The 26,505-nt window shown below is 28.3% G+C and overlaps 3 protein-coding genes and 1 long non-coding RNA gene across 5 annotated transcripts in view; all 4 read left to right on the top strand.

Moving 5' to 3' along the window:
- The window catches only part of LOC113385778 (protein SDA1 homolog), a 4,577-nt gene extending 2,184 nt beyond the window's left edge, over nt 1-2,393 (top strand). The window contains exons 2-5 of the mRNA XM_026623615.1: nt 8-141; nt 1,125-1,256; nt 1,562-1,649; nt 1,884-2,393. Coding sequence (XP_026479400.1) covers nt 8-141; nt 1,125-1,256; nt 1,562-1,649; nt 1,884-2,002 — 473 coding nt within the window. The 3' untranslated portion in view covers nt 2,003-2,393. The remainder of the gene's footprint in view (nt 1-7; nt 142-1,124; nt 1,257-1,561; nt 1,650-1,883) is intronic.
- Nucleotides 2,394-4,244: 1,851 nt separating this feature from the next.
- Nucleotides 4,245-14,020, top strand: LOC113385041 (4-coumarate--CoA ligase 1-like). Its single transcript, XM_026622844.1, is given in 11 exon segments — nt 4,245-4,662; nt 4,732-4,939; nt 5,007-5,113; nt 5,289-5,518; nt 5,583-5,644; nt 5,647-5,750; nt 6,631-6,776; nt 7,294-7,420; nt 8,962-9,189; nt 13,125-13,290; nt 13,798-14,020. Coding segments are annotated over 11 exon segments (1,623 nt in total). The 5' UTR covers nt 4,245-4,548; the 3' UTR covers nt 13,929-14,020.
- LOC113385042 lies at nt 9,543-10,904 on the top strand. Of its 2 annotated transcripts, XR_003367960.1 has the most exons (7): nt 9,543-9,853; nt 9,918-10,037; nt 10,122-10,159; nt 10,238-10,350; nt 10,425-10,580; nt 10,657-10,801; nt 10,883-10,904. It is a non-coding gene; the product is annotated as an uncharacterized LOC113385042 (long non-coding RNA). The 2 variants fall into 2 exon arrangements; XR_003367959.1 differs by having other exon boundaries at nt 9,550-9,853; nt 9,918-10,159.
- Nucleotides 14,021-21,030: 7,010 nt separating the features above from the next.
- Nucleotides 21,031-25,830, top strand: LOC113385777 (structural maintenance of chromosomes protein 4-like). The gene is made up of 9 exons (XM_026623614.1): nt 21,031-22,133; nt 22,267-22,289; nt 22,342-23,121; nt 23,289-23,473; nt 23,539-23,786; nt 23,860-24,003; nt 24,357-24,514; nt 24,918-25,062; nt 25,684-25,830. Exons 1-9 carry the CDS (start codon nt 21,192-21,194, stop codon nt 25,828-25,830), a joined length of 2,772 nt encoding a protein of 923 aa, XP_026479399.1. The 5' UTR covers nt 21,031-21,191.
- Nucleotides 25,831-26,505: the final 675 nt, after the last annotated feature.

The raw sequence follows: 26,505 nt of genomic DNA, 5'->3' as shown, positions 1-26,505 counted from the left end.
TTTTCAGATGAACACAAAGGTGATAAAGGTGAAAATTTACCAAATACTACTATTTTAGTCACTCCTTTAGAGAACGTAGGAAAGGATAGCAGCGATTCCACAAATGAAAACTGGGATTCTACCGGCTGGGATTGCATGGAGGTTTGTGATGAATCATAGCACTAGAATTTTAAATATTTGAAAGTTTGTTAATTTAAAAATGTATTAAACATTTGATTATAGTTTGTTCAGCTTCTTATACAATATTTATATGTTTTATATATATGTTTCAGTCAATAAGTCGAGCAAAACTAAAACATCCTTATTAGTCAATCTGGCAGAGTAAAAATATGAGATAAAAACGCATATAAAATATAAAATATAATAAAAGAATCCAAATATATATATATATATATTATATATATTTAATTATTTATTTATTTATTCCACCGTTAATACATATTTGAAACCGGCGCGATACTAACTAAAAAAGATTCGATTGAGGATTACTGGTATAATTTTAATTATAATTTATTCAGATGAAGAAACCAATATATATCTAGTTGAAACATTAATATTGATTTTGAAAAATAAAAAGTCAAATAAACGTTAAATAAGAAAAAATAAAATTTAAGCAACTAATATTAAATTAGTATTTACTAATTTTCTCTTAAAAATGACATGAAAATATGTACAGACGGCATTAATATAATTATCAAAATGATTACGATGCTTTGCAATTTGATTATGATATTAGTTACAACTACTGTTTCTATAACTAATTTTATATAGTAGTCATTATTACCATAAATTAAATATTTTATGGCATATATATATATATATATATATATATATATATATAAATATTATAAGTATTTATGTTAAATGTTTTTTTAGATTACTGAATGATGATACACATCAAGTGTCGAAACGTTTAATGGAATAAATAATTTTGTTATTTAATCTTTTTTTAATTCGACGGTTGGGCTGCAAAAATATTACAAATATATATATATATATATATATATATATATATATCTATATATAATATATATATATATATATATATATATATATATATACATTGTTTTAATATATACAATTATTTATTATTATCTAGAACTGTAGTGAGTTTTATTTTTTAGAATTCAGAAAATACTTCATTTTCATCCAATAATCCATCAGTTGGAAAACTATCAATGACTACATTACCAGTAGATGCAGAAGATGGTTGGGACACCTCCGAATGGGGTTGTATTGAAGATGAACCTGAAATCGTTAGTAAAAAATTATTTAGCAATATTTAAAGAAAATATTTTGAATTAATTATTTGGTATTGGAAATTACTGTTCTCGAATTTTCTTGACGTTTTAATTAGATGCAATTACGTTCTACTATACATTATTCAAAATAGTTTCAAATCGGATATATATCCGAGAATAAGTAATATTTCAGATATATAATAATCAGGCGCTATATCTTTGATTTGCATGTTTTTGTTTTATTTATTTGTTTTGTAGTGTTTAAAAAGCATGGTATTGCTATTATAATATACATAACTACATAATTTATTTAAATTCAGGATAAAAAAAGTGATGACAATTTGAATAATTGGTCTTCAGGAAAATGGACTGAGGGGGATTCTGACCGAACAGAAAAACATTCTTCTGGTAAGTTTCCAAATATTTAAGTTTTTTTTTATAAAGGCATGTTGCCATAGCACAATTTTCTCTAGTTATATTTCTGAAGTTATTGGAATCAATTAACAAAATTTTGATAAATTTAACAATATTAGCTTAGGTGGTAAAAAGATCAAATATTAGTATGTTATTACTATAGCTTATTACAACTTTCTTCAATAAATGAATAAAAACGTTTAATTAATGTTTTCAATTTTTTTATAGATGATATAATTGAAGACAATTCCAATATTAGTGAAAAAAGAAAGTTACAAAAACAACGCAAACCTGCTTGTAAGAAAGAAATAAGGGGTCCTTTAAAGCTTGGACAAAAAATTCAATAAAGTTTGACAAAATTTATTTTAAATTGAAAGTAATATATACAATATAAGTGTAAATGGTCGTATTTTATGCAATCAAATAAGGAAAAAAACACATAGAGCATATAAATCAGTTCTGTTCATGATGTTATGAAATATCTATATTTTTGAAATTTAAATACAATAAATTGCTAAAAGATGGTACTAAATAAAACTGTACGATTTGTCATAAGCAATATAATAAAGGAAATATCAATGCAAAGCAAAAATAATACTGGATGGTGCAGTATTATTATTTCGAATCCTGAATTCTGCAATAAAACCCACTGAAAGATTCTGAAAGATATTTAAAGAATTGAGATATAATAGATATTGGTGGAATAATAATTTGAGATATTTCAATAATTTAACCGCTTACAATAAACATAGTTGCCACTCAGTTATATTCTTAAATTTAATGACCCATTTATGCTGTCATTAAAAAAAACATTAAATTTTGAGGCAAACCAAAGCATATTATCAATCAATTTCTTTTATACACACTTTTTATACTCTGAAAGTGTCTGATTTTATAACACTTGATCTGATTTTGTATTGATGTGATCTCATTTTGTTATTAAGCCTAATAAAAATATAAAGGACACATTGGATTTTATAGTTTCGATAAAAATAGTAATGATGGTTATATCGATATTAATTTCAGAAGAGATATTAGGTTTGTATTTATTATCAATTTACTAAATTAACTTACTTTGTTAAAACATTTTAATTGTGCTTACCATTAAAAATTTACATGGCCATATATGCTTATTCATTCTATATTTCATTATAATATGTTTGAATGTTTGAAACACAGTTTGAAATCGTTTCAAATTCTTTATCTTAATACCTAATATATATATATATATATATATAGAATACAATATTGTTAACACATTTTTTTAAATGTTCTTATAATTATATAATTTGTTATTATATTCAAAATATATTTTTTGTAATAAAAAATATTATAATTATTTTATATGATCAAGACTATCTTTACCTAAAGAACTTAAAGAAGAAAGTAATTCCTCCCCCATGATAACAAACATTTTGTACTTGATATATTTTCATAAATCTCTGTAATACACCTTGTCATTTTTTAGATTTTAATAAAATAAAATTTCTTTTCGTTTTATATATTTTTATTGTTCATCTGAAAATGACTGCAACTGCAATTTTGATATAAGTAATAATTAATATAGTTTTAAGTTTAGATTTAGATCTAAACTTATAAGTTTAGATATATCTATCTAGCTCGAGCTAATATTATGGCTAATTTTACTGAATTAATAATATAGACTTAAAACTAAGTACTAAATGACCAAAAAAATAAGGTGGTTAAGTAAATTAAAAAAGTTCATTTAATTTTTATCTTTCAGATGAATTCTTTAATATCTATCTATATATATATATATATATATATATATATATATATATATATATAAGAGAATAACAAATTAAATTTTCGGATTTCGGGTTTTAAGGTTTTCTGGTGGTTTTGCTATCGTTATCATAATAACGGCGATAGTATTTAGCAACTCATGATTTAGTTTGGAGATTAAAATAGGAAAACTGCGTCAATAAATTGTTATACTTTAGATCAATTGCATGATGAAATTAAATAAATAAATACATATGTATTAGGATAAATGGTTGATTCCAAGTGTGTAATATATTCTAACTTGATAAACTCTTTGTAAAAATTATTCTGCAAGTAAATGAAATAATCTTGCATATTGGCATGCAATTTAAATGAAAGAGCTCGCAAAAAAGGGATTTGATAAAAAATCTATGAGATATTTCCAGTTTCATTATAAACCGTTGGTATACATTTTGGGTAAAGAAAGTAATACTCTTCTTTTATCTATGATGATATGCATGTACCATCAACATTCATATGGATAAAACGGTTTGAGGTGAAAATGAATACATTAAATTCTAATATATTATTAATAATATTGTCTAAGGTGAAAACCCAGAACCCACTTGATTTTAAGATTTTTCACATGCATGGTTTTAAACGTTTTTGTCACATACATGGATTTCCAATATACGCAACTTCATATTGTAAGATGCATCTGTCAGATTGGGCCAAATATACTTAAATATTTGCCTATCTATATATGTATGCATAAATCTGTTTAATTTCAAATGATTAAAATTTATGATTAAAATCTTTCTAAATGGATGATTGGTTATCAATATAAATTGATTATCCCCCTATAATTTTTCCATGGATAAATTTTTTTTTAAAAAGAATAAAAAAAGAATAAACTAAGTATTTACCGCGTATACTTGATATGTATAAAACAATATCATTATCGCAAGAAAAGATTATTTTTTAGAGAAGAGGTGACCTGCGGTTCAAACAGACTAGCATGTATGTTAACCGATCGAATTGTTTACCTGGTACAAGTACTTTGATCAGTTCCATAGGTCATCCGCGCAGTAAAATTTTCTGAAGATAATTCAATCTTGACTTAGCATTAAAGAATATCAAAGCCAAAATTTAATTAACAGTGATAAATATGGAGGAATTCATTGTAAATGGGCCAAAAGAAGATGTTTTGCCACCAAGTTGCAACTCTTTTGCAGAATTAATGATTGATTCTCTAAAACGCCACTATAACACTACTTTGCAGGTATTGTATTTTATTAGAATGTCAAATTAATATTAAATTTGTTTGGAACTGACAAATATTATTTTGAAGGTGTGTGCATTGACAAATGTGGAAACTACTGGAGGTCAATTATTGAATAGAGTTCATAAGCTAACATCTGCACTGCGTTCAGCTGGTGTCACTTCAGGGGATGCAGTGTCCATCAGTTGTGAAAATCGAGTGGAATTCACAGTAGTAGCATTGTCAGCTCTATGTGTGGGAGCCGCAGTTGCTCCTACAAATATTACATACTCACCTGGTTAGAATATTTTTATGTTTGTAGTATCCTATTTAAAATACTTAATATATACAAAATTATTTTTTAGATGAACTTCAACATGCATATAGTTTATCGAAACCAAAAATTGTATTTGCTTCATCATATTTGGTTTACAATATACTCCAAGTAGCACCTAAGTGTCCATTTCTGAAGGTGCGTAATACAAAAGAAATTTTACACATTGATAGGAACTACCGCGAAAAATCATGATAAATGCTATTAATTTGTAATGAACAACAGTTAATTTTAACTTTGTTTATTTATATTCTCTTTTGATAATATCAAAAAATATCTTTATATACTGTATTATATGTATGCTAAATTTCAGTATATAATTGTTTTTGATGGTGAAGAATCTGAAGAAGAAAATGTTATTACTATAGTACAATTTCAAGAAAAATTTCAAAGTAATTTTATTAAAAATGAAGACTTCTTTGTTACACCAGTTAATGTAAAATTTCATACTGCTGCCATTTTGTGTTCTTCGGGTACTACTGGATTACCAAAAGGAGTTGAACTTACTCATCACAATTTGATAGTCAGCCTTGCACATTGGATGTAAATAATAAATGATATTATATAATTAAACAAAATGTTTACAACATTTATTTTTTTCCCAAAGGCATCGAGCATCAACTATTGAAGACGCAGTTCGAGTTTTGGCAATCATACCATGGTTTCATGCTTTGGTTTTGTAACTTCTATGACAATAACTGCTTTTGGTGGGACAATGGTTGTATTACCACGATTTGATAACGTGTTGTTTCTCGAGAGTATTCAAAATCATAAGGTTGGTTTGTTTATACATTATTATTACTATTTTATAATTATTTTTTACTCAATGCCTTTTAAAAAGGCATAGGAAGCAAATTTACTATTTAAGATTATAAAATATATTGAAACTTACATTCAATGTAGAAAAGTAATATCTGTGTGTCCAATACTTGTCTAGATTATTAGTTCATTGCAGATTAATTGCACCTATTTATTACAATAGGCAGCACTCATGAAATATCTTTTTTTTCACAATTTCCATTTAGTTATAACAATTTTTTAAAGGTAGCTTTTGATGTAGTCATTTGTAATCTCTGCCACAAAATGAAGAGAATGCGGATTGGTGATAAAATGATTTAGGATATATGAACAAATTGGATATAGCAAATTTGGCCACTGCATTGTGGAAAGACAGTGGTAAATTTTATGTTAAATTTTCCTGAATTGATTTATAGATTTTTCACATAAGTCTTTTACATTACCTCTGTACACCTCAAAAACTTTGTCTTCTTTATAAATACATTATCATATACTTATCAGTGCACAATGTGTGTAATTACTATGCACACACCACAGTTTGTATAGCACAGACTTGGCTCATAATTCAACTGGACCAACACCAAAATATCTTTATATACACCCACACACACACACACACACACATAGATATATATATATACATATATATATATATATATAAATATATATAGACTTTTATAGAAATATATATTAGACTTTGTTAATAAATATATATATAAATATATATATATATATATATATATATATATATATGTCCAAAAACTGAGCTTGTGTAATTTCATGACATACACATGCCCACATTTTTTATTAACTATACTTTTTTATAACACATACCTTTGGAATATTATTATTTTCAGGTCACGTTTCTTTTTACTGTACCGCCTTTATTGGTTTTCTTAACAAAAGATCCATTAGTGCAAAAATATGACCTGAGCAGTGTAAGAAGGATCATGTGTGGGGCGGCTCCTTTAAGTAAAGAGTTACAAGATGAAGTTTCTACCAAGTAAGATATTTTAATTAATAGAATATTATTCTGAAATTTAGATTGATTTCAATTTGTACTCGTTTTGGGTTTTTATATATATTAGACTTAAAGATAGGTACTTACAGACAAAAACTATTTAACACTACACTACATTAATTAACACAATTGTAACACCAAGCTACCAGTAGTTCAAACATTTAAAACTAATTATGAATTTGAGTCACACAAAGTTGAAGTCTAAGTGCTGAATGAATTGTTTTAAATTTTTTTTAAAAAATTTGCAATATTTGAAATTTGAAATGATTCAGTTTCAAGATTTCTTTAATTTGGCTTTTATTTTCTGAACATAATTCTTAACTGTTTCAATATTAATAAAATAGGACTTTAGTAATGTTATTGACTTTAGAATATTTGCAAGAAAATAAAATTTTAGAAATTTAGAAAAATTTAGTATTTAAAGATACAACATACAAGTTATACAAATATTGACATTCTGGAATTTTCAAGATTTGCATATTTAACATTTTGCAAATAGGTTTAATTGTACTGTTCAACAAGGATATGGTCTAACTGAAACAACATTAGCTGTACTTTCACAAACTTTAGAATCTGGTAATAAATATGGCAGCTGCGGCGTTCTTGCGCCTGGTACGTCCGCCAAGGTTAGTATTTAAATGTTTTAAAGTGTGATTTGTTTGATATTCAGCAATTATTAATATGATATTTGAAACATAATGAGATTCTATATTAGTACTATAGTACTATTTCAATAATGATTTCTATCATGAAAATTTTTAAATAATGTAGTTGTTATATTTTTCGAATTAAAAATCATCTCTACTTTCAAATTACGCATAATTTGTTTGTTATTTAATTCTTTAGAATATTTTTTCAAAAATCGAAAAGTTGAAGCTAGTTAATTCATTTTTGCAATGATAATTTGAGCGTTAAGAGAGTTTTGAGCATTAGATAGAAAATTATTCAAAATTAGTGGCGCTGAATGAATGACTACAATCTTTAGCTTCATATTACAGTATTTTTAAAATATATATAAGATCTTGTAAATTTTTAATGTAGCACTGAATATGGGTCAGGTCAACGTTTGATAGTATGATAAGGGCATTTTTCTTTAAATTTGTTTTAATTATTGGATGGATGCAATATATATATATATATATATATATATATATATATATATATATACGAGGTCTGTTCAAAAAGTACCCGGAATTTTCGTTTTTTCCAAAAAATATTTATTTATTCGTCTACATTAATGTGGTCCCCTTCAAAGTAGTCCCCCCCAGATATAATACACTTATGCCAGCGTTTTTTCCAATTTTCGAAGCACCCTTGGTATTCACTTTTTGATATGTCCTTGAGCACTCTCAGCGATTTTCTTCAATCGAGGAAAACCGCCGTCCTTTCATGGGTCTCTTCAACTTTGGGAATAGGACAAAGTCACACGGAGCCATATCTGGTGAATTTTTGCACTTTGCAACACTTTATTTCATTTTTTACGCAAAATTTAATACAAATTCTTTGACTTTTCAATTCTTCCATTGTAAAAATCGCCGAGCTCAGAAAAACACGTCGAACCTTAGCGACTACCACAGACAAAGTAAACAGTGAATATAGCTGAAAATTTATCATACTTTAGGGGCATGTATACCAACACAATAAAAAAAAAATTTTGACAATCAGACACTCCAGACCCGCGAAATTTAATTATTAGTAATTCCGGGTACTTTTTGAACACACCTCGTATATATATATATATATATATATATATATATATATATATATTTTGTATGATTCTGAATTTGATGTTGACATATGTATTAACAAAGTCTAATAATCGGGCATAACATCAATAAAAAACATGAATTTCTTTCAAAAATTTATTTTAAATCCATACGTTTCGGCTATAATCCTAGCCTTCATTCAGTGGAAAAATTAGTTGATCTTAGTGTTAAATTGGAAAATTTTAATAATCTATGGTATTAGGATATGGTAATGCACTACACTATGTATTATAAACATTAACTTGAATTTACACAATATTTTCACAAAATACTGATTTGAAAAAATCACAAATGGATAGTGTGTTACTCGTAGACTGGTTGAAGATGTAAACTTCATTAGACTTTGTTAATATATATATATATATATATATATATATATATATATATATATATGTTAAAAGGTTATTGACATTGAAAGTGGAAAAGCACTGGGTCCAAACCAGCAAGGGGAATTATGTTTTAAAGGTGACTTGATGATGAAAGGCTATATTGGCAACCCAGGTGCAACAGCTGGTATGATAGATAAAGATGGCTGGCTTCATACGGGTGATATTGGTTATTATGATGAAGATGAACATTTTTTTGTAGTCGATCGGCTGAAAGAGTTAATTAAATATAAAGGGTTTCAGGTATGTATATTATATAATGCATTATATGATGGAGCTGATTTATTACAATATGAAATTAAATTGTAATTTTACCTGTTGTCATTCAATACATATAAATGTACACACACATATATATATATATATATATACCCAGTAAACACGCGATGTGATCTTCTATAATATCGACATCGTTATTATAATGCGGTTATCGAATCTACGCCACAAGAGGATTTTAAACTTGCGTGCGCTTGTGTGTGTTACAATACACGCAAAGCTCGCATTGAGTGACATAAACACGCGCTGTCGGGGGTAATGACATCGTTGCATTTCATGTGAGATACATGTTGTGCGCTGGTGTGTGTTAGCACACATGCAAAGCATAATCAATGACGTCACACGGCGTGAAGCAAACGCGTCGTGCGCTGCGTTGTGTGCGTTGTGTGCTGGTGTGTGTGACCATACAAAGAAAGCTTTACATCAGCGCGCTGTGGCCACTGGCTGAACCGACTCAAGCGGGTTGACTGTTCCTTTGACGAAAGCTATCCTAACCGCGTACAAAATGGCGCAATATGTCAGGAATTTGTCATGTATCAAGTTATATTTTCTTTTGTATAATAATTACATTCGTTTAGTTAAGCAACTTGTTTATAGTGATAATTGTTGAAAAGTGTAGAAAAATGACACCGTAAGTATATCATATATTATTTATATAGATATGTAATTACTTCACGATTTTGAATTCCATTTAGTGCATTATATCCTGGGATGAAGAAACGTTATTTTATGTCGATTTCTTTAGATGACAAAGGAGGTAACCAAATAGCATATCTTACAAAATCTGAGGACAATAATAAGGATCGTTTATCAAGGTTAAAATAATTATTTTACTAAATTAAGACATTAACATATCCATGTGTTCGACATAACCTCACTTCTTAAATCTCTTAAATTAGTCGGTTGAGAAGCGGATCGAGAATGATTGTTTGAATATGTAAGTCACTACAAATATAATAGCTATACAAATATATATAAACAGCAAACACGTATGCCATGTTCATATTTATTTCAGAAGTCGTACAAAATTGGAATGAAACGATGAACAATATACAGATCTTTAGACAGGCTCAAATAATGTATGTTTAGGAGCAACTTGAAGATAATGGAGATTTATCTTCTTAATATGTAAGTTGATTCATATATAGTTGCTGTATATATATTATTTGGTAACAAATACATTATATTTATAATTGTTTTAGAAAACCTCTAAAATTGGGAACAGTATGTCATATATGCATGAACTTGATTGATGTATTGATGTATAATGAACTGAAGATATAATGAATTCAATCAGGTTAAAAAAAATGTATGTGCAAAAGCGACTCGAAGACGATTTAGATTTGTCTCCTGAATATGTAAGTTGCTACACATATGGAGTGGTATATATATTATTAGATTCAATAAAACACATTATGTTTCAAATTGTTTTAGAAAACTTCCAAGAAGTACATCATATATGAATATCCTGTATCCTCGCATTTGATGTAATGAACTGGCGATAGAATGAAATCAGTCAGTGTTAAAAATGTATGTGTAAAAGCGACTTTAAGATGATGGAGATTTGTACACTGAACATGTAGGTAGCTACACATATGGTAGCTGTATATATATATTATATTATATACAGTAAATCACATTATGTTTGAATTTGTTTTAGAAAACTTCCAAAATTTGGGGCAGTATGTCATATGTGCATAATCTGTATCCTGGCATTTGATGCAATGAACTGGCGATAGAATGAAATAATGAAAAATAGGCAGGCTGTTTGATGTATAAGGAAGTGGCGATAGAATACTTATGCAACACTTCACACTTCACGCCCCAAAAATAGAATTACGTTCATTAGATATACAACAATTTTCATTAAATATACTGTTATTAATATGTTAAGATTGAATAATTTGTAAAAAGTTTTCTAGTATAGTTCATGTTAAAATTTTATAATTTCAAAACTACAATTCTAATTTGTAATATTTAAATATTGTAAAATTTCTTATTATTCACGTAAATAAATGCTTATTCGTACAGAAAAGAATATTAATTGCATTACGTCATCACTTTCAGGTGCTATTACGTCATGAGTCGCCATTTTGTATGACGTCATGACCGAATCGTTTTCATTCGCCAATGACGTCATGACTGGGGTGAACGCCTTACGTCAGACGGTCTTATCATAATAAACAAACATATGTGGGTCAACGTCGATTTTCATGTATCACGAACGCCACGTGCGCCAGAGACCGAACCTCGATAGTTGTTCGATAGTTACATAAATTTGCGGCCGTATCCATTAAATATCGAGGACAATGAATATGGGAACCGCATGTCACACGACCTAAATAAAATATTGCCACGATGTTGTGGCCATATCGCATGTTTACTGGGTATATATATATATATATACATATGTGTATATATATATGGAGGTGTAGTAGTCCTCCATATTAATTAGAGGTGTAGTAGTCCTCCATATTAATACCAAAATGATAGACAATGATAAATTTCATAAAATATTATTTATATTTCGTATATTTTATATATGATTAATATCCACGACACTATGTGTTGTCATACTGATCATAAAACGTTATTGGTATTTTCTTATTTATAATAGAAAAGAAAGGTTTCAAGAATTATACATTTTTTGGCAAAAACTACTCGGGGAGAAACAAAAACCAAATACGATCTGACACTTGAATTTCCTTTTGTTTTTCTCAGTGCTGTCACTATATGGGCCATGTGATGCGTGTTGACGAGCCGCGATGCGTGTTGACAACCCGCTATATCACTCCGCCCTAATGAAAAAGATTGTTTCGTATCTCTGACTGCCATTCTTGAACTTCCTTGTAAATTTCTTTTGGTTGAGATTGTGTGATAAATTTTATTTGTTTGTGGCCGTGGCCGTTTTGAATGCCGTGTTGGCTTGTTGAGTTTGTTGATTGCTTACGTGGCCCTTCGCTGGTGAGTTAGCGGTTGAGTAGATGTGGCCCTTCGCTGGTGAGTAGCGGCTGAGTATATTTGACACTTCGCTGGTGAGTTAGCGGTTGAGTGTATGTGGCCCTTCGCTGGTGAGTTAGCGGTTGATTGTATGTGGCCCTTCGCTGGTGAGTTAGCGGTTGAGTGTATGTGGCCCTTCGCTGGTGAGTTAGCGGTTGATTATATATGGCGGTTGCCAAATTGGTTTGATGTTCCCTGTCTGTTGCCATGGTGCTTATAATCGACTTATTTACCAGGATAATAAGTGATTTATTGAGCACGTGTTGTTGTTTATCTTGAAGTGCTCTCTCGTGGTCAGAGTCTCAATTGTATGCTTAGAATGCGAGTTATGGAAGTTGTGAGCCATTTATAGTAGGTAGAGGTGTAGTAGTCCTCCATATTAATACCAAAATGATAGACAATGATAAATTTCATAAAATATTATTTATATTTCGTATATTTTATATATGATTAATATCCACGACACTATGTGTTGTCATACTGATCATAAAACGTTATTGGTATTTTCTTATTTATAATAGAAAAGAAAGGTTTCAAGAATTATACATTTTTTGGCAAAAACTACTCGGGGAGAAACAAAAACCAAATACGATCTGACACTTGAATTTCCTTTTGTTTTTCTCAGTGCTGTCACTATATGGGCCAATCTGTCCAGTAACATGTGATGCGGGTTGACGAGCCGCGATGCGTGTTGACAACCCGCTATATATATACATATGTTATATAAAAATAGTTTGAATCAAATTCATAACAACTTAATTCAAACCAGATTTTACCCTGCTTTTTATCAAATCCAATGAATCTTTATGCAACAGTCATAAAATCAAATGATCATTTCGTTTTTTATTCCATTTGATACCTGGATTATGTGTAAATTATATAGAAATTTTTTTTACTAAAAGGTACCACCGGCTGAATTGGAAGCCTTACTTCTAACTCATCCTGGTGTAATGGATTGCGCCGTTATAGGATTGCCAAACGAAGATGTGGGAGAATTGCCTCTTGCGTTTGTAGTTCCAAGTTTAAAAAATAAACCTTCAAAAAAAGAGTTGATAGATTTTGTTGCAGGTATTTAAATTGTCCCAATTTATATATAGTTATTGTTATATTTACGGAGCATAAAATTCTTTTACTTCATTATGGAGATTTTGGATATATTGTTTTTCAAAAATACAATAAATGCAGATAATGATTAATTAAATATGTAGATATTTTTGCAAAAACCATCATAATGGTTTCTATTAATTTCAAGCTTATCTACTCTGAACAAACTGAATGAATACATTTATATTCACTGATTGCGTCTATATTATATTATAAAATTGCGTAAAACAATTTGATGATGTGATATTAGCAAAAATACTAATTTTATATAGTTGTTTTTATTGTGGAATGAACAGTCTCATCTTAAAACCATACTTATGATTTTTTTCAATATTAAACCAATGTACAATGGTTATTATTGCACAATATTTTCAATAGTGATGTTTTGCCCAAAATCCCTAGTTAATATTGCATATTTTTCAATTCAATACCACTTTAACTTAATTCTTGTTTATATTTTCTGTTTTACAGGAAAGGTTTCTTATGCTAAAAGACTTCATGGTGGCATAGAGTTTATCGACGAAATACCAAAAAACCCAACGGGAAAAATATTAAGAAGAGTTTTGAGGGATCGTGTTACAACGCTGAAAAACAAATTGTGATTAATAATAAGAAAAAATATATATTTATCATATAAATATTAATGATGGTTACAGTTTTCTAATGCAAATATGTATTGGCTTTAATATATTAAAGATGGAATGAGAGTAAGTAAGTTTATAAATTAGCTTTTATTTCTGTTATTCTTGCTAACTTGTAATTAAAAAATATTTCTAGTTTTGCTTGATTTTGCATATCTGCATTTTTGTATAACATTTTTGAAAAAGTGAGAACAATTAAGCTTTCAAAATAAACCAAACAAATTCTTGAAGTCACATATCGTTGAAAAAAGTAAATTATGTCCAGTTAGTATTATGATATCCATGAATTGTATCTATGTGTTCTTGAATCAGCCTGCCACAAGTACGAATCAAAATTGGTCAAAATTTGTTTTTTTTTTTTGAGAAAGAATATACTTCATTCAAATATGAATTATTACAACATAATGCGTTATGTTTTATACGTTGAAATATTTACGTTAGTAACAGTGGTGGATCCAGGGGGGGGTCACGGGGGTCATGACCCCCCCCTAAGCCTGTCTTAGGACTTAGATAAAACACTAATTCAACAACAAAATTACTTTATAATTATTTTATTTATGTATTTTGTTACCAAACACATTTTATAACTTGAATATTTAACTGATTGTAGACGAATGACGGAGTCAAAAACCCTAAAATTTAAGGATTTTCTAATCGTATTGCGAATATATGTTTTATTACAGTTCAGGAACAAAATTTCATTCAAAAATCAAAAAATTAAACTGATTGTGAGTGGTCCTTATGCAAGAACTTTCAGTAATCCTAACATCTGTAAATAGACGACTTAATCAATATATATATAAACTAGTGGGGTGTATGGCATCGTGCCTTAAGGCAAATTGCTGGAACTTTCCGTACCTTAACGAAATGTTCGAGAAATATTAAATTTTTTCAAATAGATTATCATAAATATTGTAACAATGTCTGATATTTATAAGAATTATTTAAACTGAATTGTAAAGTTAAAACTATTTATTTGAAGTATATGAGTTTTAAACTTTAGTCAGAATCAATATTAAAATCTGAATTATTTTCTATATACAAAAAAAAGTTTAGAAAAAAAAATAAGCCAAAATTTTTTTCAAAAGCAATTATTTTGTCAAAACAAGCAGAAAGTTCTTTGGAGAAAGTATGTGTGTGTATGTGTGTGCGTGTGTGTGTGTGTGTGAACAGATTTTTTGCTGAAAATCGGCGTTTGCTCAAAAACGGATGGACCGATTTCGAAAATTTAAATGTATTTAAATGTATTATTACATTCGATGTATCGCGATGAGGACTAGCGTTTATCAATTTTGCGCGACGACCAGCCAAGTCGTTTCTTTGTAAATAGCAGAAAAGTGAAAAAATTTTCGTCCACGTTTTAGCCCGCAGTTCTGAATCGATTTTGAAAATTCAAAAACCGTTCGAAAGATATTGGTTGGGAATCGTGCTGATGAGTTGCTGGTAGAGATCGGCCTGGCCGTTTTCTTGTAATAAAGTGTTGAAAAAAATTTTTGCGGGTAGATACCATAGTCTTCTAGATCATACAAATACGGCCACACGACAACTCGTTTAGCTTTAAAAATTCGTCAAAGTTTGCAAAAATTAGTATCGTTTTTTTGGCACTTGTCAAAATTAGACTTTTCATCGGCGATTGCTCAAAAACGTCTGGACCGATTTCAGACATTTAAAAACCATTTGATGACAATCGGCCGAGCCGTTTCTTTGAAATTTGGAAAAAAGATTTAAACTTTTCATTCACATTTAAGCACAAAGTACCGATTCGATTTTAAAAAAATAAAAACTGTTCGAAAATATTAGTTGAGAATGACACTGATTAGTTTTAGGTGAAAATCTACCGAGCCATTTGCTTGTATTTCGTCGTTGAAAAAAATATTTGAGCCGATTTTTATGAAACTTTTTTTGATGATATATATCATGATCTTATACAACTTATTGAAATATTACGGCCTTACGACAAGTAGTTTAATTTTGAAAATTCATCAAAGTTTGAGAAAATTAGTAGTTTTTTTGACGTTTGTTAAAATTAAAAGTAGACCACACTAAAAGGATACTAAACCATTAAAATCCTACGGCAACTAGTTCAATTATAAAAATTATTAAATTTTGAAAATTTGCCTTCAGAAAATACTCCGAGTTAATGTCTTCGTTTTCAATTATGTGTGATATTGTAAATCCACTGGGAATACCTTGAATCCCTCGAAAGCGCGGCCAAATAATCCAAACTTTAATTATCATAAGTAATTACCACTTGTCGCAGGCCTTATTATAGTTTAGTACGTTCATTTAGAGTAGAAAATTTATCGCCATGCAAAGTTTCACTTAAATCGCCAAAAAATGTGACAATCTATTATGAAAAAGAAACGACTTGACCGATCTTCGACAGAAACTATTTATTTCCAAATGATATCAATCAAATAAAAAACGGTTAAGAATTTTTTACAAAAACATGGACGGTAATTTTTGCACTTTTCTGCCAATAGTAAAGAAACGGATCGACCAATTGTCTCAAAAAAACTAATCAACGCAAGCGCTTATCCAGTTTCATTTTATAGTTTTTAAATTTTAACATCGGTTTAGACGAGAAAACATCGAGGAAAGATCGAATTTTGACTCACGTCAAAGACGCGTATTGTTTTTTTAAAAAATACACATACATAAGGTAAGGCTAAGTAAATTTGAGCAATTATATTGTGAAAACTAAACGAAAAACATAACAACCAATAAGACACAATAAACAAAAAACCATCTGACTATGTTTTAGTCCTAGACAATATTAGAATCCCCCGTGTTCATACGTGGTTTTAGTACAACCTCCAGTTAATTTATCACTGTAAAAATGTGTTTTTTTTTTGCTGTTTTTAAAAAATTTGTCACTTGGTCTTTTTTTACCCCAAAGGCGGTAAAATCGTACGGCGAGAGGACAAACAATCCAATTTACTATTTTTAATTTTAAAAGGATTTAACGAAATAATAGCTACATTACTCAACCAATAAAAAATATGAATTTTATAGATACATTTTTTACAGAGATAACTCTGTATTTGATACTTTGTCCAATATCTTGTCTCTTGATTTGATATTTTGTCCAAAATAGTCACCAGCAGAGTCGTTCACGATTCACTGATGCTGATTAGGTTTTAGTAAAGATTGGCTGAGACTTTTCTTTGTAAATAATCGTTCAACATTTTTTTTGGCTATTCTAATGAAACTTTTTGTGATGGTAGAGATTACAGTCTTAAGGAACGTACTTAAATATTATGGTCCTGGGGCGTCGCATTTTTTACCGCTGTCGTTGTCCTACCTACGTTAATGGACAGCATCTACATTCTCAAGAACTTTCTCGCTATAACAACCGAGAAAAACAAATGAACCACGTCGTACTGACATTTTCAGTATAATATTGATAATAATTGATAAACGGAATACCTCGTAGCATGGCCAATACTTTTTTAAGCCTCATCTTACTATCTACTCTCTGGGCAATAAAAGACGCAACTAATATTACAGAATTTCCATACGTGGTAAGAAGCGGGGTTAATAGATTACTTGATGAATACATGTTAGTATTAATTAAGACATTTCAGTTATAAAATACATTCAATATTACGATCTGTGCATGGCTTAAGACACATCGAGAAAAGAAATTTAGTAACCTTTAAAGGTATACTAATTAGTATAATTTTGTTCGTAAAGTAACATATACAACCATATTAAAGTGAACTTGGAATAAAAAAAATCGTTTACATATACATGCATGTACATAATTGATTTGTATTTCATTTTAACGATATATTTTATATCCGGATACAAATGTGCGCTGGAGTTGAATTTAACAATCCAAAAACTTATATAATATTAACAAAGCCAAAACTTTTGCTTCATTTATTTCCTTTTCCAGAATTTCATAATCCTTAAGATATTTACCTTATTTTCGCACCATGTGGTATATAATATATGTGGTATATAATATACCACGTGTTTTATTTATTTTATGAAAATAATTAAAAATACTGAACATGAATTATTGTTAAAAATAAAATTTATAAACGTCTATTGACAAGTTCATTACAAATGTTATTAAAGCTGGGATGGCAAATTTTGAAAACCGCGACCTAGTTGTTGTACTCTACAGCAACAGGGTCGCGTACAAGTTGTACGCGTTTTCGAGAATCGAAAACCTTTCATAAAATTTAAAGAACTTATTTTTATTGAATGCTAACAGGTTTCTATACAAATAAATATTCGTTCACCACGTCATTATGATCCACTAAAGGGATTCTGGGCACATATTTGCGATGGATCTATAATAAGTAATAAATGGATTTTAACGGCAGCGCATTGCATTGGAAGATCACGGTAAAATTTTAATTACTAAAACACGAAGAAAAAAATTCGAACTCAGCATAAGATATGAAACTAATTCAGATTTAATATATTTTTAACATTCATCTGATAATTCGATAATGTGTATCGATACACATACACAATCATACTGTTCCACATTTCGAACTAAATACTATACATTAAGAATTACTTAGTTTATTTTTTTAATTTCTCAATCATTTGTTGAAATTTATTTAAAAACACAATCTTTTAATTGTTCAATGCAAATATTGTAACAATTTTCAGTCCGAATTTTGTGGATATATGTTATCTATTTTTTTTTTAGAGATTTCCTATTTTTTGTAGCTTTGAACAGGTATTTGAGCTTTAACAAATTGCAATATGATAATAATTTTTGTTTAGAAAAGAAGAATATGATCATTTCAATTACGGAGTGATGACCAAAGTTCCTGACAATCAGATATATGAAGAAAGTATTACTAAATCACGTAGAAAACGTTGCCAAAAGTTTTTCATTCACCCGAATTTTTCTGTATCTAACGAATTATTTTTTGAAGACTATCTCAAAGATAATATTGGCTTAATCAGGGTATATTATATTATGTGATTATAGTATGTGAATTACTAGAATAACTTTTGAGAATTACTGAATATATTGCCCAGATCATATTTTTAGTTGGTGGATTCAATCAATTCTTCAATAGGAAAACCTATAAGCCTTCCAACAAATTACAATTATGATATAGAATTAAAAAGTTTGTACAAAGTATGTCGAACAGGAAATTATGAAGGTTACAGAATGCCACATCACAGTAAGAATTTCAAAACTACATGCAACATTTGGACCCTAACAATAATTATATATATTTCGAAAGTATTGTAAGTCCACTTTAATAATTTAGAAAATGGAACAGCTCCAGCTGTTTCTCTTTTGCAGCCAAGAAATATATATTTTGTTACTGTTTAATTTGCCTAAAATAAGTTTGATTTAATGAAATTAAATGTCGGTAAAAACGTAGATATACACTACTACACTTAGTTTTTCTAGTTTTTTTTTATTTAATAGCAGAATAGATGTTAAACTTTATAATTTTCTCGAAACAATAAGGCAATGTGGATTCACACTATTTTCAAAATAAATAGTCTATTTTATAGTTCATCAGACCTACTTATGATATAAAAATATCTTCAATACAATGATAAAAGTAATTGTTTTTAATTTGCAGTTTTCTACAGAAACGATTTTAATGAAGCCGATTTAAAAAATAATTTCGTGGTGCGTGACATGACAGTTTTATTTTCTGATGAATGTAATGTGAATTACTTACATAGTAGTAGAAAATTTAAAAACATGTTTTTCATGAGACCAGAACTAATGTTAAAGCATACATTAAAGTCTATGATTGATCATGGAGTCATGTGCACACAGCTAAAAAAAATTCACAACAAGAGCAAATGTTTTGTTAGTAAGATTTTTCACATGATAATAAAATATTTTGGAAACAGTAAAAATTATATATCCATTGTCATACTTTTTTAATACTAGATGAAATTTTCAAAAAATAAAAAAATTAATAATTCATTTTCAATTATTCTTGAAATATTGAAATATTCTTGAAAAAATGTAAAATATATATGATTACATTTGAATTTAAGATGTATGCTATTGATATATTTTCTTTTTAGGGCATATCTGGAAGTCCCATAATTTGCGAAAATATACAGGTGAATAATTGAAAAATATGAATTATTGCATTGACAATTGACACTGCGTGATTAATACCGCATGTGCGACATTTCCGGAACCGTCGCCTGTAAAGCGGAAACCGTTATTCTTACAGTTAGATATTTTGAATCAAACTAATATCTGTCGCAAATCAAAAACGATCATTACATCATACATTCTGTATACATGCATATATTTAAAAATTAAATTATGGTAAATTATTAAGATTTACCGTATTTGATGACTAAATTAGTCTAATTATTAATCAATCACACATGTACGAGTATAGTGGATTGTTTTGAGAGTTTTAAGGAATTCATTACAGAATATTTAAAAAAATCGTATATGTCGTGAATTTTGTATTTAATTCATTTGCGGTATTGGAGTTATTTATTTTGATTAATTAAATAATAATATTCATTTTTAGATTGGCATAAGATCCTGGGGAAATGATTGTTCGTTGGAGCCACAGAGAGACTTGCGACTTGACAATAAATATTATATAGATTGGATTAATGAAACTATTAAAGAGAATCATAGTAATCACATGCAAAATAACTTGCATAACTTATTGATATTTGCAATTTGTGTTGGTCTTTGCTGTGTACCAGTCTAATATTTTAAAAGTTATAAGTATACAAGAGTGTAAAAACATTACGGCAATTGTGTACTGAATGTATTGCATACTACATGCATACTAAATATATATATTGTATACTGTTATTTTTGTATATATTATATCACCATGTATATGTTCCATGGCGGCATTTTCGTCAATGCCCTAGGGCTTTATATATATATATATATATATATATATATATATATAATAGAAAATATATAATAGAAATGGATGATAAATTCATATTCTTCTTTTATCTATGGATAAATTCAAGCGCTCAAATTTAAATCACGATACCAAAAATGTGATGGAGTCTGGTGTCTATCGTATTTTATCTATGGATATGCAATTAGAATAACATAAACACAGAACGGAGATAAATGTCATTAACTAATATGGGTTATGTTGTTCGTGATACAAAAAATGAAATTGGAAATCTCTCGAATAGAAAATTTCACATAAAAAAACATCAAAACTTGTAAATTATCAAATTATGGTAACTTAAACTATTAAACGAAAGTTTAAATAAATTATGTCTGGAATTGCAATTGAGGACTCCCAAACAATTGATGAAGATGAAGCTGGAGCAATTCGCCTTGGAGACATATATATACCGCCCCCTTATAAACCACCTGATCATATTAGGAAAACTCTGGTAATGGTGAAAATAGTGAATAAAAATTTCAAAAGTTTTTATGGAGAAGTTACTCTTGGACCATTTCATGAACGATTTACATCAATTATTGGACCAAACGGCAGTGGGAAAAGTAATGTTATTGATGCACTAATGTTTGTTTTTGGTTCACGCGCTAATAAAATTAGATCAAAGAAACTGTCGGCTCTGATACATGAGTCTGCACTTCATAAAAATAATGATAGTTGTTCAGTCAGTATTCATTACAAACAAGTAATTCGGGATCAAGAAGAATGCCAAGATGTTCCTAATAGTGAAATAATAGTTTCGAGAACTATATTTAAAGATAATAGTGGCTTTTATAAATTAAATAATGAGAAAGTTCCATATAAAACAATTTTTAAATTGTTTAAGGAGCTTGGTATTGATTTAAATCATAATAGATTTTTGATACTGCAAGGAGAAGTTGAACAAATTGCTTTAATGCGAAGTATGGGACGTAATGAAAATGAAGTTGGTATGCTTGAATACATGGAAGACATAATAGGTACTTCTCGATATAAGACGGCGTTAAAGAATCTTCAAAATAAGGTTGAAGAACTTATTGTTAGCAAATCTGAAAAAATTAGTAATGCTGAAATAGCACGTCAACAACTTGAAGATTGTAGGAAACCTAGAGATAATGCTGTCGAGTTTTTCCAAATTGAGAATAAAATAGCAAATTATAAAAATATTTTATTACAAAAACAATTATCGATTTCACAAAGTGCATTTAACAAATTTGAAGAGAAAAAAAGAGCCCTTAATTCTACAATAGCCGAACAAAGAAAAAAAATTGATGCAAATGAAGATATTAAAAATAAACTTGAAAATGAAATAGAAGCATTTAAAAATAAAACTAATTTTATATTGTCAAGAATCAATGAATTAGATAAGACTTTTGACAAACTGAATAAAGATGATATTGAAAAAGGTGAAGAAAGTAGAAGTGTTAATGTAAATAGAAAAAGCCTTATGAAGAAGCTGCAAGAGTCTAAAATAAACCAAGACAAATTAATGGCAAATCCACAAAATACTCTAGTGAAATTGCTGAATGTGAAAAAAAATTAAAATTCTTGAATATTCAATATGAGAAGGAAGCTGAAGCATTAGAACAAAGTAAAAAGAAAATTGGAAAAGTTTCTACACATCTTATAGAAGCAAAAAACAGCTTGCAATTGAAATTAAAACCAGAGAAGAATAAATTACATGAAATAAATGATGAGTATAATAAATTAATTCATAAATTAAAAGTAAGTACAAACAAAAGCAATCAATTACAAAATAATGCAAAATCTAAAAAAAGCAGATTGGAAAATGCTATGATGCAGCTTGAAGAAAGAAATTTGTTGATAACGAATTTAGAAAACATTATTCAATCATCTACAAATCAAATTGCAAAATATCAATCTGAACTTAAGGATATTTTACAACAAGAAGAATTGAATAACAAAGAGGTTTCAGAAAATAGGAATATACTCAATGAACTTAAAGAAATAGATTTTACTAGATCTCGGAGTAAAGTTCTTGATTTTTTGCATAAAAAGAGCAATGAAGGAGAACTAGATGGACTATTTGGTAGATTGGGTGATTTGGGAAGTATTGATGTTAAATATGATATTGCAATATCAACTGCATGTGGAGCTTTGGACAATATATTAGTGGAAAACATTACAACTGCACAAAAATGCATTGAACTTCTTAAACAATATAATATTGGCAGAGCCACATTTATTGCTTTAGATAAGCAACAACACTTTTGGGATAATATTAAAGCAAGATTTGAAAGGTTTTTCATAATATACACTTTTTTATAATATACACTGTTGAAAGTAATATAAAATTTGATTTTTATATTGATTTGATTTTAACTCTAAAAATATAATCATGGGCTTGAATCAGGAATCATTTTATACCAGTTTCTTTGTTTCTTTGAGTAAAAATTATATTTTTCAGTCCTGAAAACCTACCACGTTTGTTTGATCTAATACGCGTAAATGATACTAGAATATTACCAGCATTTTATTATGTGACAAGAAACACATTGGTTGCTTCTAACTTGGATCAAGCAACGCGGGTGGCTTATGGCAGGAACCGCCACCGAGTTGTTACAGTTAAGGGCGAATTGATTGAATTAGCAGGTTTGATTTTTGTATTTAAAATTAAGTTAAATTTCATTACTAAACAAATAATTTATTACTTTTAGGCACTATGTCTGGGGGAGGGAACAAATTTCGACGTGGTATTATGTCTAATCAAATGCTGAAGAAATCACAATTATATAATACTTCTAAATATAATTTGAACGATATTCAGCGTGAATGTGAAAGACTTGAAGAAATCAAGAGGGATATCACTCGAAGAAAAGATAATGCTGCTGATCAGATAAATGCATTGAATCAAACATTATCAAGAGATAGAATGAAACTTAATGATATTAAGAAAGTTATTAAGGTAATGCAGTTATTTTTAATGTTATTTGTATTATTTGACATGCATTCTACTAATATTGTTCTTTCAATTTTAGCCTATATTGGAAGAATGTCAACAGTTAAAAGAAGAAATTAAAAATTCAGAAACAATAGAAGTACCAGATGAAGTTTCTTCACTTCAAATAATTGTTGCTGAAAAGAAGAGAGTACTAGATGAACAGCAAGACGTTGTTAATAAGGTTTACTTTATTCTATTTATACACATATAAATACATAAGTATATTATGTATATATATATATATATATATATATATATAATAATAATACTGACTATAGCTACCGCTTTTGTCTCAAATCAATTTTATAAATGTGCTTTTTATTTATATATTAAAAAAAATAATACTTTTCTCAGTTTTATATTTAAATTGCCGAAAAGTATTGTATATTTTTGTTTATATAAAGTATATAAAATATTTTGATTAAAAAGTAAATTATTAGACAAGTACAACATAAAGGCTTAACTTCTGATGGAAATGTAATAAAGATAAAAAATTATTAATTTTCTATTGTAATGTACTTCGAACAATTTCAGATTGAAGAAGAATTAAATGAAGTTTTAGAAAAAATTAACTCTTCGGTGATTGGCTCGATCAAATTTGAACAAACAAAAATTAATAATTTGAAAAAAGAAATATCAAAATTTCAAAATCAAATTATGACACTAAAAGTTGCTACTACTAACAATGAAAAGTAAGTTTTATTTAATCATGTACCATAAATCTTGACTTTTCTAGGTTTGCTTTCCTTTATTGCATGCTTTCCTCTCATCATGTAAGTTTATATGGGATTTCAGGTCGAAATTATTTGTGGTCCTCTCCAAATTTTTAATAATTTTATAAGAATTATACATCTTATAATTCCTTCTTTGAGTGGGTAACACTTTCAGATTTTGAACCTAAAAGTAGCCTTACTGATTGCTTTTTATAGCTTTCGTCATTCAATGTTTTTGACTTCTTCAATCTTTTATCTAAACACATTATTGTTTCCTCCAATCATTTTGTACAACTTTTCTATATGCGACGTACTTATAATAGAAAATCAAAAATCTGTTTTATAGATTTATTTAGTACATAATATATATTTTAAATTTCAGAAAAGTGGCAATGACCAAAAAACAAATCAGCTCTATGGAACTTGATATTGAAAAGTGTCAAAACCAGATTTTAAAACTGCAAGACGAAAAGAAAAAGATCGAAGAAAATGCTCAAGTTGTAATGAGGGAGAAGGAAGAACATGAGGCTAGTAGCAAGATTTATTTATATTTTTTTCAATATTTCAATGCCATACTTCTACTCCAATACTCTTTTTTATTTTCTCAGTTCCTGTTTATAAATAGCAATTTTATAAAATTGCTTTTGAATCTGAACATTTTGATAGTTGTATTCTGAGGTATTGTATTTAAGTTTTCTTTTAGATATAGGCAATATGAACAAACCATTGAAAATAAGTTTTCTAGTACTCCTTTACAGCTTTAATACAGTTTTATTATGCTATACAATCTCGAATCCTGTGCATTCCTGCTAGGCTTCTGCACATCATAAGTTAGGACGTGCTTTTGTTTATTGCTTATTTTTCGTATGAAATAAGCAGTAATTTATTTTCTAATGTTAGTCCTAATTTAAGTAACCCTTTTTATTTTAAATTTACTGCATTTATTTTAATGACACTCATGATTGGAGGCTAAGGTTTTACGTATACAGTTTGATAATGCATGTTATAGGTTTCACATACAACCCTGCTTTCTGGTATTATTTTGGTTCTTTTCAAATTCTTCTTACTAATGTTACAGAAAATTCATTCCAGCTTTTTTTTAGCGATATGGTTGATATAACTGATGTAGTTAATTTTGTTCCTATTAGCTATCTGAAGTTGCTTCAGTGAAAAGATTCACTTCAGAAGAATGGTGTATATATCTGATAACCGGTTCTAAGGATTTAAATACCAATTTCTTTAATAAGGAAATATTCACATATTATCTTAGAAACACAAACTACAGTATATATTAAACTAATTTGGTATTTTATTTATACTGTCAAATAACTCAATTTCTGAATGAACCTTAACAAGAATTATATTTCATGGTATGGTTATCCTAACAAAATAAATATATTTTGAACTATAGTTTTTATTACTGTATCCAAAAAGGGCAGAAAGAACTTGAACTAATGGCTTTAAACACAAAATCTTGTGGCCATTGACAGTGACGTCTTATTTATCGATTGAAGATAAATGTTGAATAAATTTACTTTTTAAATGATCATAACACTACCATATGGCTTAATTCACTGGTACATGAGCAAATAATTATCAATAAATTAATTAGGATTTGACATAATTCAGAAAATGACAAAATAATCAACTAGAATCAAATAGAGGGCGCGATGAAATGGAAAAAATTTTAAATCACCGAAATAGAATAAAAGCAAATACAAAAATTACTCAATATAAAGTGACGGCATCTACTAGAGGTAGTAAATTTAGTGTTACAAATTTACAAAAAAGAGTTTATATTAATTTATAATCTCTTTTTTAATTATATTATTAATAAATGTGTTGGCGTGTGTTAAACATAGACGTACATATTATTTTCCATTATTTCAATAACACTATTTTTTCAGGTTAAATTAAATGAAATTAAAGAAAACATATCGTGTCACAAAGACAAAACTAAAATCTATAAA

This window comes from Ctenocephalides felis, unplaced genomic scaffold (genome assembly GCF_003426905.1).
Source record: "Ctenocephalides felis isolate EL2017-DRISC unplaced genomic scaffold, ASM342690v1 CF-g0.4_SCAFFOLD_03571, whole genome shotgun sequence".
Lineage (NCBI taxonomy): Eukaryota > Metazoa > Arthropoda > Insecta > Siphonaptera > Pulicidae > Ctenocephalides > Ctenocephalides felis.
This window is presented reverse-complemented; position numbering and strand designations above follow the sequence as displayed.